A 16,660-nucleotide genomic window follows, 5' to 3' on the forward strand; every position below is an offset into this window, starting at 1 on the left:
AATAAAAGTCTGACGAAACCGGCGTCATGTCTAACAATCTTTTATTATTCCAGAACTTGTGGATAGATGTAGCTCGTGCAGTCGGTCCAAAATCACTACGTCTAATGATGTCCCATAGGCGTAAGACGTTGGGACTCAAATGGAGCAGATTCCAAAACAAAATTCTGTTTTATGATCACACCAACATGAAATGAAAGAAAGGCTTGTGGGTAATTTCAGAATTAAAAGACAGTTTATCCCACACACACATAGTGCCTATTAACTTTATTAACCAAACATGTTTTCCATAAAAAAAGGTTATATGTTTATTTGATTTCTTCGTCTACATACTAATGTCGGCACTATGCATTCTCCAGAACAGGCTAACTGAAAGGTGATTACCTACCATGACCAGTATAAAAGGTGAGACACAATAGCATCTCCACACCAACTCCACAATGAGAACAGCCACTGAATGAATCTTGGTAAAACTGTGTTGTTTCTCAAAGTACAAAGACATTGTATTTAAAAAACAAAAAACAAATCCACATTTGCTACCATGTAAAAAATAAAAGGGAAATCAATCCCTTCTACTAACAAACAAAACCCAATGTTCTCAATGTAGCACTGATGTTTTTAAAATGGCAGATTTCCCCTTTTAGGCGGCGAGTTCCATACAGCAGAGCTGGTGCGTTTGAAATAACGTGGCTTGCTCTTGTAGAAGATGTTCTCTAGCTTTAGAAGTTCAACCTCCCCAAAGTAAGTGTGCAAGTCCAGTGGGTTGAAATACTGTTTCATTGTTGACTGCTTCAGATTAATGCCTATAGAGAAAAAAGTGAATGAGAACCAACAAAAAGTATTAGATGTCATAGGTGACTTACGGCGATCAATGTCACTATAACAGTCTAGATGCTGGTGGTGACCAGTACAGCCGTGGTATTTACTTATAGTCCCACCACAACGATCATTTAGATAATAATTTGGGTCATCCAATGTACCTTCTGCCCATGATGGAATGGGTTTCCTCGGAGCAGATTCGTCATCAGTAGAGTCATCGCTTTTCTGGTCCATCCCATAATCGTCAGAGTTTGAGTTCCCTGCAACGGGCTTGTTGCCGCCCTTCGGCGTGATGTCATAGGACTGTGGCGAACCCTGGAGTGGAAAAGACAGTTCAAACTAAATCCTTGTGTCCATGTTGTGTCGTGCAAAGGAACACATTAGATGTGAAATGCAAATGATCATACCTCGATATCTACAGTCACATTCAAGCCTGGTCCCTTCCGTAAAGGCGTCTTCATTACGGCATGCTGTAAGAGCGTATATCACAAACTCCTCAAAATTTGAGAAAACATCAAATTGTACTATATTTGCCTCATAAAATCCATGATATATTGATGCTACCATCAATCAGTGCTTTCATCAGACTACAACTGTCAACTCACCTGAACTTGTCCTGACAGTGCGATCTTAGCAGCGGCTTCTTTCTCCTTGGCAGCTTCCCTCAGCTTAGCAGCCCTCTCCTCCTCAGCCTGCGCCTCCTAGTGGAACAAACACACACAAACTAAATGAGGACCCTTAACTCACAGGATTCAGGATTAGAACTAGGTTCCAATAAAGCTTTAGGCAATGACTGTCACAATGCGGACGTTCGGATTTCTCAGGACCAGCGCTAAACCGTTGCCGAGGAGAAGCTAATGTATTCAGTTAAGTCATAACTGGTCCCATGTCAGTTAAGGGAAAATTCTGAACAAACATATATTGAACCTAAACTGTGGCTCACCGTGACATTCTTTGTCAGAACTTACCCTCTTTCTCTTTTCTTCCAGCTCTTTTCTCATTTCCTCCAGCTCCCTCTTCTCTTTCTCCCTCGCAGCCTTCTCCACTTCTCTCTTCAGAGCAAGGGCCTTTTCCTGCTCCACTCGATCTCTGAAAGCGAAGAGGCGACTTAGTGGCAAGCCCGAGAAAACGACATCAACACCGGTGAAAAGAGAAGTCAACCGAGAGCTGCTACAACGGAAAAAACACCTTTCAGCAGCCTCTCTCTCCCTCTCACGCTCTCTCTCCCTCTCCTGCTCCTTCTTCAGCTCGATCGCCCGGCGGGCCTCTGCCAGCTTGCGAGCCCGTTCCTGTTCCTCCTCGGCCCTCCGCTTGGCCTGCATCTCCTGCAAGCATTTCTCCTCCTCTTCCTGAGGTGGAGGAGCAGCATTAATCAAAACAGATTTCAGGTCTACATCTACCTCCAGACTAACCCACGAGTATGGAGGTCTCACCGCTTGCTGGATCTTCTTCCTCCTCGTCTCGTCCTCCAACTTCCGCCTCTGCTCCAGCTCTTCTTGGCGCTTGGTAGCCATCTTCCGGGCCTTCTCCTCTGCCAGGCGCTCCTCTCGCAGCTGAGCCTGGTAGCACAGGAACACATGGGAGCTGCACACTGAAGAACAGTCTAGAACTTTACTTTCAGATTTCCGTGCCACCGTCCCTAACCCCTCACCCACCTTGTCATTTTTCTCTCTTCTCATCTTGAGCTTTTCCTCCTCATCTTTCACTCGAGCCTCCACAACTTTTCTCAGTCTTTCATCCCTCTTCCTGAAATGTGACACAATCACACAAGTTAACTTGCTTGTAGAGTAGAATGAGGTTAATCCAACTAGAGTCTTAAAACTAAATGACACACTTTTTCAGCTCCTCTAGTCGTTTTTTCTTGTCGTCCTCCATCTTTCTCCTTCGATCCTCTTCCTGCTCCTGCTTCTTCTTAAGAGCATCCAGTTTCAGTTGCTCTTTTTTCTAAACAGAAATTGTTTTATTAAATTGTGTGCCATACAGTTACAAAGACCATACAATAGGTTACACCAAAATGACATACTAGTAGTTTTACTAGTGAAATCCAGAAAGGGTGAGTATTATTAAAACAACAAAAATGGATGACAGGGATATGATTATCAGTTAATAGATTTATTTTAACAGTGACATGTTAAAAGTAGGGATGGGCATTTCAAGTCAAAATACTATTCGATATTCACTGGGAACTATTCGACCATTCTAAGTGGTCCATGCAACTTCTTGGTGGCTGCAGTCGTCTTTTGCTTTAAATGCGATTGTAAAAGTACAACCCATCCCTAGTTAAAAGTTTATCAGGTCAGACCCAATTGTACAAAGTATCACTATTATATACACAAACCCAGATGAGGTGGCAGGAAGGGGGTGACAAGATGTGCACACATGTAGTCAGACACTTAAATGCCTACACAACCCCTCAACTGTTAATAACACCAGTACATTAACTAAAACTTACCACTAAACCACGGCTCAACTGGAAAGATAGAAAAAGTTGTGAGACCTAGTACCTTGGTAATACAATGTTTTTTTAATTGTATTTTTTATATCCAAGCTGTGCCTGCATAAAATAAACAGATGGCAAAGCAATCAAGTTTGTCTGAAGGCCAAGTTTGGGTTAGACTCACCGCAAGGTCTACTTTGTGAGGCGTAGTGTTTTTGATGAAGGACTTCATCATACTGCTGCGACTCATAGAGCTTGGAGTCATCATCAGAAGCTGGTTCTTCTGCACAGTCTGGAGGAAGGATCTCATGTTGGGCCTTATTGCCTACGCCATAGAGACAATCCAAAACATTTGGTTGTTATTAGACATGTTATGACAAAGACGGGGAAACGTCAGTATAAAATGACGACACGGGTGCTAAAAGCCCAGGAGAGCAGCGTGAGCGTACAGTCTGGCTTCTCTTGGGAGAGGGCTTCTTCCTGGGGCTCTGGAAGTCCTCCGCTGCATCAGCTGCTCTGCGCTTCGAGTTTGAACGAGACCTAGAACCAAACAGGCACAGTTAACGCATAATGCCTTCTTACCATCATCTCACTGACAGGTGTTTTTCCTCAAATGTGCTAACATATTGTTCAGTGACTTACCTCAAGCTTGATTGTGATTGAGGCTTTTCCCTGTGGTCATCTATAAATAAGTTCAGCGTGTTTATCTCGCATGTTTATCTTATCATTAGGAATAAGAAACTAGACAAGATAAGCTATTTTGTGATCAAGATGTTTTGACAGCAGTGTGCACAAAATGATAGCATTATGAGCCATACCTGATTCCTCTGGGGTGCCACTCTTGCTGATGGCAGCGGAGGAAACCGTGGTGGGGGGGATTTGGGCCGTGGAGCGGGTGAGACGACTGTGGGGAACCTCTGGTTTCTTCTCTTCTGGAGACGTCTCTGTATTCCCCGTCTGAATGTCTACATCTGACCACACACTAAGGAAAACATACAGGTCATCACCTAACAGTAGATCTGTTAAAAAACTGGGAAATGGAGTGACAAGTTCCAATCAAGTATTTACTCAGGATTTAAATAATATTAAGTCAAAGGTTATTATAGAACTACTTACCCTTCCGTCTTAACAACCACATCTTCGCCACTGGACAACATCAAGACATCTTCTGCAGAGAGATGACATTAAAACACCATGTCAACGCCTGACTAGAATGCAACCATTCCTATTCAGAACATATTACACTTACTGCCTCTTGCCTTCTGTGGCTACCCATGTTTACATTGTGCAGCACATGACGTTTACATAGTGACTCAGAATGGGACTGCCCTGGGCTTTTTACGCACCACTGACGTTCCTGCTGGAGCTTCCGGCACGAGCCTTCTTCTTCATGAAGGAGCGTCTGGAGGCTCGGCGCACTGACGCCTGAGTCATGCTGTGGCGCAGACCAGCCAGGGAGCGCCGGAGGCTGAGGGAATGCCGCACGGAGCTTCTGCGTGAACTGGAGGGTTCCGTGGTAGCTATGGCAATCTTAACAACGGAGCGGCCGGGAGAGGACTCTGCCTTTAACAGGATCTCAGCAGACAGGCGGTCAGCAGCAGAAAGTTTCACCGTAACTTCTTGCATGCGTGTCTGAGGTGGAGATTGGGGCGTGCTTGAAGGGGATGGGTGGGAGCTAGCGCACACCATCGCAGTTTCTGTCTGCGTATGGGAGTAGTTCTCATGTTTTTCTGTGATGGACTTCTCTTCTGGCCCCCTCTCTGCTGTCTTGTGGCGAGTGTTGCGTTTGGACTCTTCTGGGAATAACTCAGAGGCGACTGCCTCTGGGCCAACTTCATTTTCAGCAATGAGATTAAGTTTATTCACTGAAGATATACGTAGGTTGCGCTTGCCCTTTGAACTCCTATGGGTCAAAACAGTTTTGTTACTTTTGTGTAAGACATGAGAGCAGTGTAGACTCGTGCGACAGAAGCAATTTACCGTCTTTTGCGGTTTTCTTCCTGTCCCGCAGAAATACGTTTCCTGCGGCTGTTTTTCTTCTGAATTGGAGTCTTTGGCATCAATTCTGGTTCTGCACTGAAGTCACTGTAATGTATAAGTCTTTATGAATTAACTACTTAAAATATACAGTTGTTGTTTATATCATTCTGGATTTCGTAAATTTAAGATGACCGGTCTATCAGTCTCTCCTTCATCAGAGGCAGTTAGTAATAAAACTGTAACACAATAACGTTATTGGATTGTTATCAAACCTTGAGAACATCCGGTTGGCTTCCTGCTGAATTTCTTCCAGCCAGACCATATGGACATTTTCGATATCACTGATATATTCCTGTATTTTGCCATCGAACGTTTTTACGAGAGAACGTGTACACGAAAGAACAGAGCAGCTCATGGTTGCAGCGTGACTGAAAGAAACAAAGATTGGAGTTAGCTAGCTAGGATAACAACTGGCAAAGCTTGAGCTACCTATGTTCGACTGGAAAAACACATTTTTGTCAACAATGCAGAAACTTTGGTGAAAAAGAACTGTTTGAGCTTATGTGTGCTGGGCGACGTCGTAGATAGTAGCTAACTTTACTAGCTAATTTGCAACGAGGCTAACTGTCTAAACGCCCATAACATTAGAGCTAGCTCTAGCTTACGTAGCTTACGTGCCATCATGTCTAACAATAGTAGTCACGGTGAATAGAAAGATATACCAACCTTTTTACCAATGGTTGATAAAACAACTGGTATCCAACTAACTTGCATCCGGTACGTGGATATTTTTCATGTAATATTATTCGTCTAAATGTTCAGCTGTCCCAATCGGCTAAATTCACCACTATAAAAAGATCGCAAACAACTACTTCAGTTCAGTAGCGCCCGCTGAAACCGTTCAAATTGTGTTAGCCAATCGGAGGCATTTCTGAAACGAAATTCGATTTAAACCAATAAAAAGCTTCTTCTTCTTCTTTTAGTGTTATGGCAGATGGCAACCAACGTTTAAGAGGTACATCACTGCCACCTACCGTTCGGGAGTGGAGAGCTCAAATAGTAAGATAAACGGGGGAGAAGAAGATAGGGAGGGGGAAATGGAGAGAGAAGGAGGAACCGAGAGAGAGAGAGAGAGAGAGAGAGAGAGAGAGAGAGAGAGAGAGAGAGAGATGGGGGAGATGTAGAGCGAAATAAAGAAAGGGTGGATGCGTGTGTGTGTGTGTGAGAGAGAGATTTTACAAATCTTACAACACCTGTCATAAACACGTTTATCTTATACTTGTCTTATAAAGAAAAATTCAGAAACACATTTGGAGATAATTTCAGTGTTGCCAAGAAACGCTTCTCCAGTCTCACTCTTGATATGTTTGTGCACGCGTATCTTTGTGTGCTGTGTGTGTTATGTGCCCCATCTCAGATCCCCAGGCGGGGTCTCGAATATCTGGGCTCCAACCTCAGAGAGGAATGTCTGCGCTTCAGGGTTTTAGTTCACAGGTCCCAGCAGGCCCTAGACACACCACACCTTTGTACACACATACACTGGTCCACATTTCGTCAGCCGAGATCTGCGTACGCGTATGCACAATCACACATGATTCAAGGTAGCCTATAATGCAGGCTTGATATTGTGAATGTGCATACTGTAGGCTGTGTGTACACACGTACATTTATATTGAAATGCGACGATGTCTAGTTATATGATACAATAGCCTGTCACCCAAACACCCTGGAACCCAAGACAACGCTCACTCTCATCTTACAAGCATGGGCCGCCGTGCGTGCGGTTGTCGTCTGTTTTAACGAAACTCGGGAGTGTCTGCTTGGCCTTGAGGCGCGCCCTGCGCCGTAGACGGGCTGCGCATTCGTCGAGGGACAACACAGAAACGCATAGGTAGCAGGACAATGGGCACGTAGACGGAACAGGGAAATCCTCCCTGTGACAGTTTATTGGGTAACTAACTAACTGAGCTCAGATACGATGATGAGTCGGGTCCGACCTGGCTACTGCCGCCAGGAGGTGAACAAAACCACATGGGAGGTACCAGAACGGTACCGTGAACTGATTCAGGTGGGGACGGGAGCTTACGGGACTGTTTGGTAAGTGTAATGACAATCTGGTTCTAAAGAGGTGTCACGTGTACATTTAGTAGTATATGTATGTTATTTCTCATGTTAGGAAACTACTGGGCAGCCCAGTACAATAGATCAAAAACTAATTGTGTATGTTGTAGCCTATATTTGTTCCTATAAAGCAGAGGGTCATGTTGGCTAAAACAAATCACTTAGCGAAACCTGAGCACACCAAACCAAAAGACATGCTTGATTTACTTCCTTGTCTAATCTATTTGAGATTTTTGGCACATTTTCACCAACCTTGATTGCTTCATATAGCATAGGGGTGCTGAAATAAGAACATTAGGTTATTCATTCAATATTCATAGAACACACGTTTTTAAGTGCAGCCTACATAGTTAGGGACACGCTCATTGCACACAGCTGCAAACTATTCTTCACTGTGGTAACAAGCTCTACCTGTGTTCAACTGCGTGAGCTTGTTACGTTGTTGTTATCAATGTTTAACGAAGTGGGCGTGTACGGACTGCGGGTGTAAACATGTTAACGAATTACTAAATTTTGGTTTTCATTTTTAACTGAATGTGACTGCTGTCAAATTGACAGTAATGTGTAGGTTACGTGTGTTCGTTGTTTGTGTGTGTGGATTGGTGGTGGAAGGGGGCTTCTACAACTGCCTTAAGAGTTTGTCATGTGATAGTTCACGCCAGTTCAAGTAAACGCGTGACTTGAACACAGATAAACATGCTATTCTCATTGCGTTTCTATCTACGTTTCTGCACCTCACCAGACTCGCACCATCTGCATAGATCGGCTACCGTATTTCTGTACATTCGTATCCCTCTTTCTAACTCCACCCCCCCCCCCCATCCCTTTCCCTCCTCCCTTCCTTCATCATTCCATCTCTCGTTCTCTCTACAGCTCGGCGCTGGACTTTAGGACAGGCACCAAGGTGGCCATTAAGAAGCTCCACAGGCCCTTCCAGTCAGAGCTGTTTGCTAAGAGAGCTTACAGGGAGCTGCGTCTGCTCAAACACATGAAGCATGACAACGTGAGACTCCGCTGTGCCGACCTCCTGTCTGTCTGCATGTTGTCCCATGGTTCCCCTCTGTATTACACGGATGCAGTCTTGCTGTTCTAACCCAAACCCTGTCTACCAGGGCTAACCCCGACCCTTCAGCAGGCAAGGCTGTTGTTGGTTACAGATGACACACCTGGTGTCTCTGAACATACAATGCCCACAGCTGAACAGTTGTTTATTGCAGGGCCATTCATGTTTACTGGACTAAACTTCCTGTCTGTTTAGATACACACCTGTTTTGTCATTCTCTCATCATCCTTTCATCATCTGCTAAATATTGTCTCTCTCTCTGTCTCCCTCTCTTTCTTTCTTTTTCCTGCTCTCTTTTTGTCTCCTTTCTGTCTTTCTTTGTCTTTCTCTCTCTCTCTCTCTCTCTCTCTCTCTCTCTCTCTCTCTCTCTCTCTCTCTCTCTCTCTCTCTTTATCTACATGTCAGGTGATTGGACTACTAGATGTGTTTACAGCTAACCTCTCATTGGATAGATTCCTGGACTTGTGAGTTTACGGTGCTATTTCACATTTTGTATTCATCTGTATATTACACTGTGTTGATTTCATGTAGCAAATGAACAATCTATATCTCCCACTTTTGACCTCCTTCTCTCTCCCTCTCCTTCTCTCTCTCCCTCCTTTCGTCTCACAGTTACCTGGTCATGCCCTTCATGGGTACAGACCTGGGGAAGCTGATGAAAATGGAGAGGCTGTCTGAAGAGAAGGTCCAGTACCTGGTCTACCAGATGCTGAAGGGCCTCAAGGTAGAGACACTCGATGCATGACACACACACACACACACACACACACACACACACACACACACACCCACACCCACACCCACACCCACCCACCACAAACACACACCACAAACACAGTAACCCACTTTCACATCCTGCCTTAACCGTGATGTTGGTGATGTAAGAACTGTCCTGTTGTCTCTGCTGCAGTACATCCATTCAGCTGGGATCATCCACAGGGTAAGTGGGTCTTCGTGTGTGCGTACACATACAGTATGGATGACCATATTAGGAATAAAGTTTTAGTGGCAATACTGTCATTTAATGTCATCATGTTATCATTGATGTCTGCAGGATCTCAAACCAGGAAACCTGGCCATCAACCAGGAGTGTGAGCTCAAGGTATGCACACACGTGCACAGTTTAAACGTGCTAACTTTCATCATGTTGTGGTATCTTATAACTTTTCTATCTGTAACACTGGTTTGGTGTCCTGTCAGAGCAGGGGTCTTGTCTGGTGACATGGTCATGCGTGTGTGTGCGTGTGTGTGTCTGTGTGCGTGCGTGTGTCTGTGTGTGTGCGTGCGTGTGTGTATCTGTGTGTGTGCGTGCGTGTGTGTGTCTGTGTGTGTGCGTGCGTGTGTGTGTCTGTGTGTGTCAGATCCTGGACTTTGGCCTGGCTCGGCAGACAGACAGTGAGATGACTGGGTATGTGGTGACTCGCTGGTACAGAGCCCCTGAGGTCATTCTCAGTTGGATGCACTACACCCAGACTGGTCAGTACACACACACACACATCCACACACACACACACACACATACATCAATGTTCCCTAAAGGGTGCTAAAGGGTCCGTTTATCAGACTAGGCTGTACATGTGACTGCTCGACCCCTGCTGAGAACCCTCTTTGTCTCCATCCTTTCTCCTCCTCTCCCCCCTCTTCTCCCCCCCCCCCCCCCCTCTCTCTCTCCAGTGGACATCTGGTCAGTGGGCTGCATCATGGCAGAGATGCTCCTGGGGAAGCCGCTGTTTAAAGGAAACGACCGTATCCTTTGAGCCTCGCTCTGTGTCACGCCTCCGAACATGCACAACATCCACCCAGAGAGAATCGAGAAACACATCCGTTTATATATATCTTTCGGTGGTGCTAAATGTGTTTAGTGAGGCTTGTTGAACCGACTCAGGTGATGCGTTCATCTTATCTATGACACAGAAACCTTTTCTTGACCCGTGACCCTCAGACCTTGATCAGCTGACAGAGATCATGAAAATCACAGGGACGCCAACTCAGGAGTTCATCACCAAGATGAAGTCTCAGGACGTGAGTTGTACACGTGTACACACACACACGCACACACACAAACACATTGACACACACACACTCATACACACAAACACACATGCTCGCACATGCACACGCCTAAATCATAAAAAAAGGGGAGTCAGATGGCTGAGTGGTGAGGGAATCGGGCTAGTAATCAGAAGGTTGCTAGTTCGATTCCCGGCTATGCCAACTAAATGACGTTGTGTCCTTGGGCAAGGCACTTCACCCTACTTGCCTCGGGGGGAATGTCCCTGTACTTACTGTAAGTCGCTCTGGATAAGAGCGTCTGCTAAATGACTAAAATGTAAATGCAAGTGTCACCGGGAAACTCCGTGTCCTTCTGACCAGTGCTTGTATGTTGTGGTTGGGACGGTTCCTCCCAGGCTAAGAACTACATCAAAAGTCTCCCCAGAGCCCCAAAGAAAGATCTTCAGCAGCTCTTTCTCAAAGCCAAGCCTCAGGGTGAGACACATCCTTAGCCACAAATCTTTATTCTCGATTTATTTCGATCGTATTACATATTTGGTTCATATTACACACTTGGGTCAGAAGCTTCCATTTCCCGCAAGCTAATCCCTCTCCTCGTCCTCCTCCTCCCCCTTCCTCCCCCTCCTCCTCTCCTCCTCCATTCCTCCCCTCCTCACTTTCTCCTCCCCGCCACCTCCTCCTCACTTCCTCCTCCCCCTTCTCCTCTCCTCCCCCTCCTCCTCTCCTCCCCTCCAGCGGTGACTGTGCTGGAGCGTATGCTGCTGCTGGACCCAGAGAGGCGGGTGACGGCGGCGGAGGCCCTGGGCCTTCCCTACTTCTCCGAGTTCAGGGAGCCGGAGGAGGAGACGGAGGCTCAACCCTACGACACGTCCCTGGACAACACAGAGCTGCCCCTGGAGCAATGGAAACGTGAGGAGAGGGAGGGGACGGGAGGAGGGGACGGGAGGAGGGGACGGGAGGAGGGGACGGGAGGAGGGAACGGGAGGAGGGGACGGGCGGAGGGGACGGGCGTAGGGGACCGGAGGAGGGGACGGGAGGAGGGGACGGGAGGAGGGGACGGGCGGAGGGGACGGATGGAGGGGACGGGAGGAGGGGACGGGCGGAGGGGACGGGAGGAGGGGACGGGAGGAGGGGACGGGCGTAGGGGACGGGAGGAGGGGACCGGAGGAGGGGACGGGCGGAGGGGACCGGAGGAGGGGATGGGAGGAGGGGAGTTGAGGAAGGAGAGGGGCTGGAGTGGAGGGGGGAAAGGGGGAGGTGGGTGAGGTGAGGGAGGGAGGGAGGAGCAGAGGACAGGAAAAGGAGTGGAGGGAAGAGGTGAAAGGGGGAGATGAGGCATAAATGATGTCTGAAGCCTCTGGAGCTGCTTCTTATTGTCTGTAAGTGAAAACATGACTTCTTCCTGTCTGTCTGGTTTTCCTCTCTCCCTCTCTTCGGTCTCTCTCTCCCTCTCTTCGTTCTCTCTCTCCCTCTCTTCGGTCTCTCTCCCTCTCTTCGGTCTCTCTCTCCCTCTCTTTGGTCTCTCTACCTCTCTTCGGTCTCTCTCTCCCTCTCTTCGGTCTCTCTCTCCCTCCAGGTCACACGTACACAGAGATCCTGGCTTTCCAGCCTGTGGTGGTCGAGCCTAAAGAAACCTCACTGTGAGAGGAGCCCCCTTGTGGTGTGAACCCCCCCGCCCTCACATAGCCATCATACACTGTGTGAACCATTCCTATGTGTGTGTACCGTACTGTACGTGTGCTCGTGTGTGTATGTGTTCACTGTATCTGTGTGTATCAGTCTCCACTGCTCAGTGACAAGTCTGTCTTTAATGGCTTGGTTGTCCTTACCGCAGGAGATGTGACTATATAAGTACTGTTCCTGACTGTCTGCGTGTCTGGTCTATTTGGAACGCATCTGTGTGTATTCTATCTGTGTGATCCTTCTCCTTGATGTGTACTTCCTCCCATGGCCTTAATGAAAGAACAATACTCTACTGCCTGACAGGAACATGATTTACTCCAGGGTGCACACACAATCGTTTGTTGTTGTTGTCCTAGTGGAGAGTGCGATGTACCAAGCGCAGTTTTACACCTGGCCTGCGGTAATAATGCTTCTTACACTGGATTAGTCGGATTGGATTAAAATTGCTTTCTTAAAAAGTCTTGTTTGTTATTCAGGACTTTTCCGCTCTGTTGATGCTTCCTGTGGTCTCCACTAGGGGGCAGCACACACACACCACACTGAGGAGCGTGTCGAGAACACGAACGGGTGTTTACGCCTCATTACATTTTCCGTGTGTGTGGAGTCTTCCGTCTGCGCCTTAGTGATCCCTGATGCCAGACCCTGCCAGTCACTCTATCTCCCCCATGATGGACTTCCTGCCGCGAGCCGCAGTAGCCCTGGGTGCGTGTCACGCTGAATTATATCCCCCGCCCCTCCCTCAGGGATGGTTCATTCTGGAGTCACGGAGTTCTCTTTTCAGACAGGAAAACAGCGATGAAAGCACATTTTTCTATACACCCCCCCCCCCCCTTTCCTCTCCTGTCGTCTTGTGTCTTGTTGTCTCTTCTCCTCTCCTAACCTCCTTTCCCCTCCTATCCTCTTCTCTCCTACACAGCTGTCAATCCACCAGTTTATTTTCAGAGCTTGTTGGATTTGAGCCGCACATTTTTCCCCCACCCTCTAACCTCATTGGACGATCTTGGAGTGTGCTTTTAAGAATTCCCTCTCTCTGTTCACACACACATACCCTGACACAGAGGCCAGTATGTGTGGAATGAGAGCGATGCCCAAACATTGAATCGACCTGGGTCATTCTTAAAGGGGAATGTCCATCACCAGGCAGTTTGTTTCCGATGGCAGAGGGGAGGTGGTCAGGGGATTGACCCAGCCCTGGAGCATCCCTAAATACCTCAGAGACTACAGCGTTATCACCCTTCAGTTCCCAGTCCACCACTCCTGCAGGGCCAGATGGATGAACTTGAGCTGGCAGCTTGATGCCTTTGGTCTCTGTCTAGACTCAAGGTGAAACTATGTATGACAGAGAGACAGAGAGCCTATTAAGTAGAGTTTCGAGAAATGTCAAGATTTGAGACAAGTACGACAGTGGGATTTCTGGGGATGATTGAACAAACCCTGCAAGCACAATGTGTTCTTCATTTGGTGCCTAAGGCCCTCTCTTATCAGCTTGGATAGCTTAACATTTTATTGACACGGCTGGTTTCTGTTCTGATAATCTGGTATTTCCTGAATTTACTGTGGGACTGATTCATGTCAAAAAGAAGGGTCAAGGACTGTCCCAAGATAAAAGCTTAGATGATTGTGAATGTCGGTAAGAACCTTCACCCAGTTTGGTTTTGTTTATGCTATGCATGTGCAGTACATGTGTATATTTTGTCTGTATATGTGTCTCCAAATCTCTGTACATTAGCGTGTGGAAAGCACAGCGCGTTACGCAACGCTGCGCTGGATGTACGAGATGTATCGCAGGCGCAAACAGGCCAGGTTGTGTACTGGATGTTCAGCATGTGATGCTGGGCCTGGTTCCAGACCCAGAGCCAGATGTGGAGATCCGCAGCCCGTCTGTTTCCTCTCCCTGGGTGACATGTGTCACAGTCATGGCTGCAGGAAGAGTGACTGATGTTCTGCTAGGATGTTCAAATGTTCTTGACCCTGAACTGTGTGAATTTGTAAAGATGACAGGAGTCTAAAAGCTGCTCTTGTTATTTACATAAAGTGTACCATGGATGTACTTTTTGTGCTGGGTGAGTGATCTTATGAAAGATGAGTCAAAAATACCAAGAGTCGGTATATCAGAATGTGGTCGTATGTAAGTACCAGTATTGTTTGGTTTGGTTTGAAATACATTTTCCAGATCAAGTTCGAATGTGTCTTCCCACGCTAGGGATGCTCTGGTGTTTTCATGTGTTTATTTAGAGATATTTGTGTTTATTTTTGGTTTATATTGAGTGACTAAACTCACTCAAATGTTTGTATGCGTGTGTGTGTGTGTTTTAGTGTTTTAGTGTTTATGTGTCTATGTTTTCTTTATGTAGAGCTCAGACGCTTGGCACTGTAAGTCGCTCTGGATAAGAGCGTCTGCTAAATGACTAAATGACTAAATGTAAATGGGGAAAGCATCTCCCTTTCTCTCCCAGCCCCCTCCCTTTCTCTCCCAGCCCCCTCCCTTTCTCTCGATCCCTCTCTCAGCTCTCTCAGTGTTTCTCTGTGTCTGAGTCTCTCAGAGGAAACACACATGCCTGTACTGTGTGTTTCTCTGTCTCTGAGTCTCTCAGAGGAAACACACACGCCTGTACTGTGTGTTTCTCTGTCTCTGAGTCTCTCTGAGAAACACACACGCCTGTACTTTGTGTTTCTCTGTCTCTGAGTCTCTCAGAGGAAACACACACGCCTGTACTGTGTGTTTCTCTGTCTCTGAGTCTCTCTGAGAAACACACACGCCTGTACTGTGTGTTTCTCTGTCTCTGAGTCTCTCAGAGGAAACACACACGCCTGTACTTTGTGTTTCTCTGTCTCTGAGTCTCTCTGAGAAACACACACGCCTGTACTGTGTGTTTCTCTGTCTCTGAGTCTCTCTGAGAAACACACCCGTCTGGAGGAATCCGTCCACTCACCAGGCGGCAGGGGAGGACATTCCACAGGCTCACATGTTCCTGGTCAGCCCACCCTCCTCCTGCCCCCCTGTTCTCCCATACCATCCTCCAACCCCGCACATTTCCAGCCCTGCATCCCTCCAGTCCTGCATCCCTCCAACCCTCCAGTCCTCCAGCCCTGCCTCCCTCCAGTCCTCCAGCCCTGCCTCCCTCCAGTCCTCCAGCCCTGCCTCCCTCCAGTCCTCCAGCCCTGCCTCCCTCCAGTCCTCCAGCCCTGCCTCCCTCCAGTCCTCCAGCCCTGCCTCCCTCCAGTCCTCCAGCCCTGCCTCCCTCCAGTCCTCCAGCCCTGCCTCCCTCCAGTCCTCCAGCCCTGCCTCCCTCCAGTCCTCCAGCCCTGCCTCCCTCCAGTCCTCCAGTCCTGCCTCCCTCCAGTCCTGCATCCCTCCAGCCCTGCCTCCCTCCAGTCCTCCAGCCCTGCCTCCCTCCAGTCCTCCAGCCCTGCCTCCCTCCAGTCCTCCAGCCCTGCCTCCCTCCAGTCCTCCAGCCCTGCCTCCCTCCAGTCCTCCAGCACTTTCGGACGGCACTCATCTCAGCTTTGTGTCTGTTTATGCATTTAGTCATTTAGCATTTAGTCATTTATCAGACGCTCTTATCCAGAGTGACTTACAGTAAGTACAGGGACATTCCCCCCGAGGCAAGTAGGGTGAAGTGCCTTGCCCAAGGACACAACGTCATTTAGCACTGCCGGGAATCAAACCAGCAACCTTCTGATTAATAGCCCGATTCCCTAACCGCTCAGCCATCTGACACAACGAAGCGTCGCTGCCCCTCCAGCTTCTCTGGAGCATTTCCATAACAATGTCCTCCACAGGGCAGGGAAACACTCAGGAGAAATGTGGTTGATTCAACGGTCAAGTGGACATGTGTGCCTGTAACCCCCAGAGCCCACCTCAGCCTCCTGTACGCTCGGCCCCCATCAAGGCCCATAAACGCTGTCAGGCATGGGCCCCACGGAGGCATGGGCAGAAGCAGCCCTCGGGGGTCAGGGGTCAGGCTAAATCACGGAGAGTATCTCTCAGTTCCTGGAGAAGAAGCCCCCCCCCCCCCCCCCCCCCCCCGGGTGGTGAGGTGAAGGTTGACAGGACGGCCTGTTCCTGAGGTAGTCTGCTGGCAGGGGGTGAAGGAGGGGAGGTGGGGGGCTGGTCTGACTAGAGTTAGCCTCGCAGCGGGATACTTAGAAAGCTACCAGGTTCACAACCTCACATTACGGTATATTCAATAATAACATTTCGAGCCTTCAGCCTCTTCATGTCAACCCGATTACAGTTCACTTATCGGGTTTTTTAAAGTCAACAGCACATGGCTTGTATCGTGTTTTCTGCCAGTTTGAGAACACAAACCCCTCAGTGCCGCAGGTAACTGGACTGAAACGTATATCTCTGGTGAAGGTTGAAGACAAACAGACCTATCCCAGAACGGCACATGAATATGGACCCAGAGTGAAGCCCTAAAGTCAGTTATATAAGCCATCTCCGTCTTCAAAGCTGTTTCAGCTTGACACGTTTAGATTGGATGATTGTTTTCAGTCGCATGGCCTTACCGGGACTGAAGAGAAACAGAAACCTTTCCCCTTCG

General features: G+C 47.8%; 2 protein-coding genes across 3 annotated transcripts; one reads left to right on the forward strand and one right to left on the reverse strand.

Annotated features, from left to right (window-relative positions):
* Positions 1 to 55: 55 nt before the first annotated feature.
* Positions 56 to 6,074, reverse strand: LOC136942076 (inner centromere protein-like). 2 transcript variants are annotated; one of them, XM_067234841.1, is made up of 19 exons: positions 5,960 to 6,074; positions 5,506 to 5,661; positions 5,234 to 5,338; positions 4,600 to 5,156; positions 4,370 to 4,421; positions 4,072 to 4,235; positions 3,896 to 3,935; positions 3,703 to 3,793; positions 3,438 to 3,578; positions 3,269 to 3,286; positions 2,651 to 2,760; positions 2,472 to 2,562; positions 2,250 to 2,375; positions 2,005 to 2,165; positions 1,785 to 1,905; positions 1,422 to 1,517; positions 1,224 to 1,286; positions 978 to 1,131; positions 56 to 800 (listed from the first exon to the last, which is right to left on the reverse strand). In XM_067234841.1, exons 2-19 carry the CDS (start codon positions 5,646 to 5,648, stop codon positions 616 to 618), a joined length of 2,418 nt encoding a protein of 805 aa, XP_067090942.1. In that variant the 5' UTR covers positions 5,649 to 5,661; positions 5,960 to 6,074; the 3' UTR covers positions 56 to 615. The 2 variants fall into 2 exon arrangements, with proteins under 2 accessions (XP_067090942.1, XP_067090943.1); XM_067234842.1 differs by lacking the exon at positions 3,269 to 3,286.
* A 1,006-nt stretch (positions 6,075 to 7,080) lies between these two features.
* On the forward strand, positions 7,081 to 12,571 carry mapk12a (mitogen-activated protein kinase 12a). Its single transcript, XM_067234067.1, has 12 exons — positions 7,081 to 7,330; positions 8,228 to 8,357; positions 8,823 to 8,881; positions 9,030 to 9,141; positions 9,328 to 9,357; positions 9,472 to 9,519; positions 9,779 to 9,893; positions 10,092 to 10,163; positions 10,360 to 10,439; positions 10,826 to 10,904; positions 11,166 to 11,339; positions 12,007 to 12,571. Exons 1-12 carry the CDS (start codon positions 7,212 to 7,214, stop codon positions 12,072 to 12,074), a joined length of 1,086 nt encoding a protein of 361 aa, XP_067090168.1. The 5' UTR covers positions 7,081 to 7,211; the 3' UTR covers positions 12,075 to 12,571.
* Positions 12,572 to 16,660: the final 4,089 nt, after the last annotated feature.

Source organism: Osmerus mordax, chromosome 4, assembly GCF_038355195.1.
Source record: "Osmerus mordax isolate fOsmMor3 chromosome 4, fOsmMor3.pri, whole genome shotgun sequence".
In the NCBI taxonomy this organism is placed as follows: Eukaryota; Metazoa; Chordata; class Actinopteri; order Osmeriformes; family Osmeridae; genus Osmerus; species Osmerus mordax.

Bases quoted from the DNA above. Each gene is read 5' to 3' on its own strand.
- LOC136942076 (XM_067234841.1), bottom strand. From the start codon at position 5,648: ATGAGCTGCTCTGTTCTTTCGTGTACACGTTCTCTCGTAAAAACGTTC. The intron at 4,236-4,369 runs GTAAGTAGTTCT...TGTTTTCCTTAG, and splicing joins GTGGTTGTTAAGACGGAAGG to TGTGTGGTCAGATGTAGACA. The intron at 3,936-4,071 runs GTATGGCTCATA...ACTTATTTATAG, and splicing joins TGGCACCCCAGAGGAATCAG to ATGACCACAGGGAAAAGCCT.
- mapk12a (XM_067234067.1), top strand. From the start codon at position 7,212: ATGATGAGTCGGGTCCGACCTGGCTACTGCCGCCAGGAGGTGAACAAA. The intron at 10,440-10,825 runs GTGAGTTGTACA...GGTTCCTCCCAG, and splicing joins CCAAGATGAAGTCTCAGGAC to GCTAAGAACTACATCAAAAG. The intron at 11,340-12,006 runs GTGAGGAGAGGG...CTCTCCCTCCAG, and splicing joins GCCCCTGGAGCAATGGAAAC to GTCACACGTACACAGAGATC.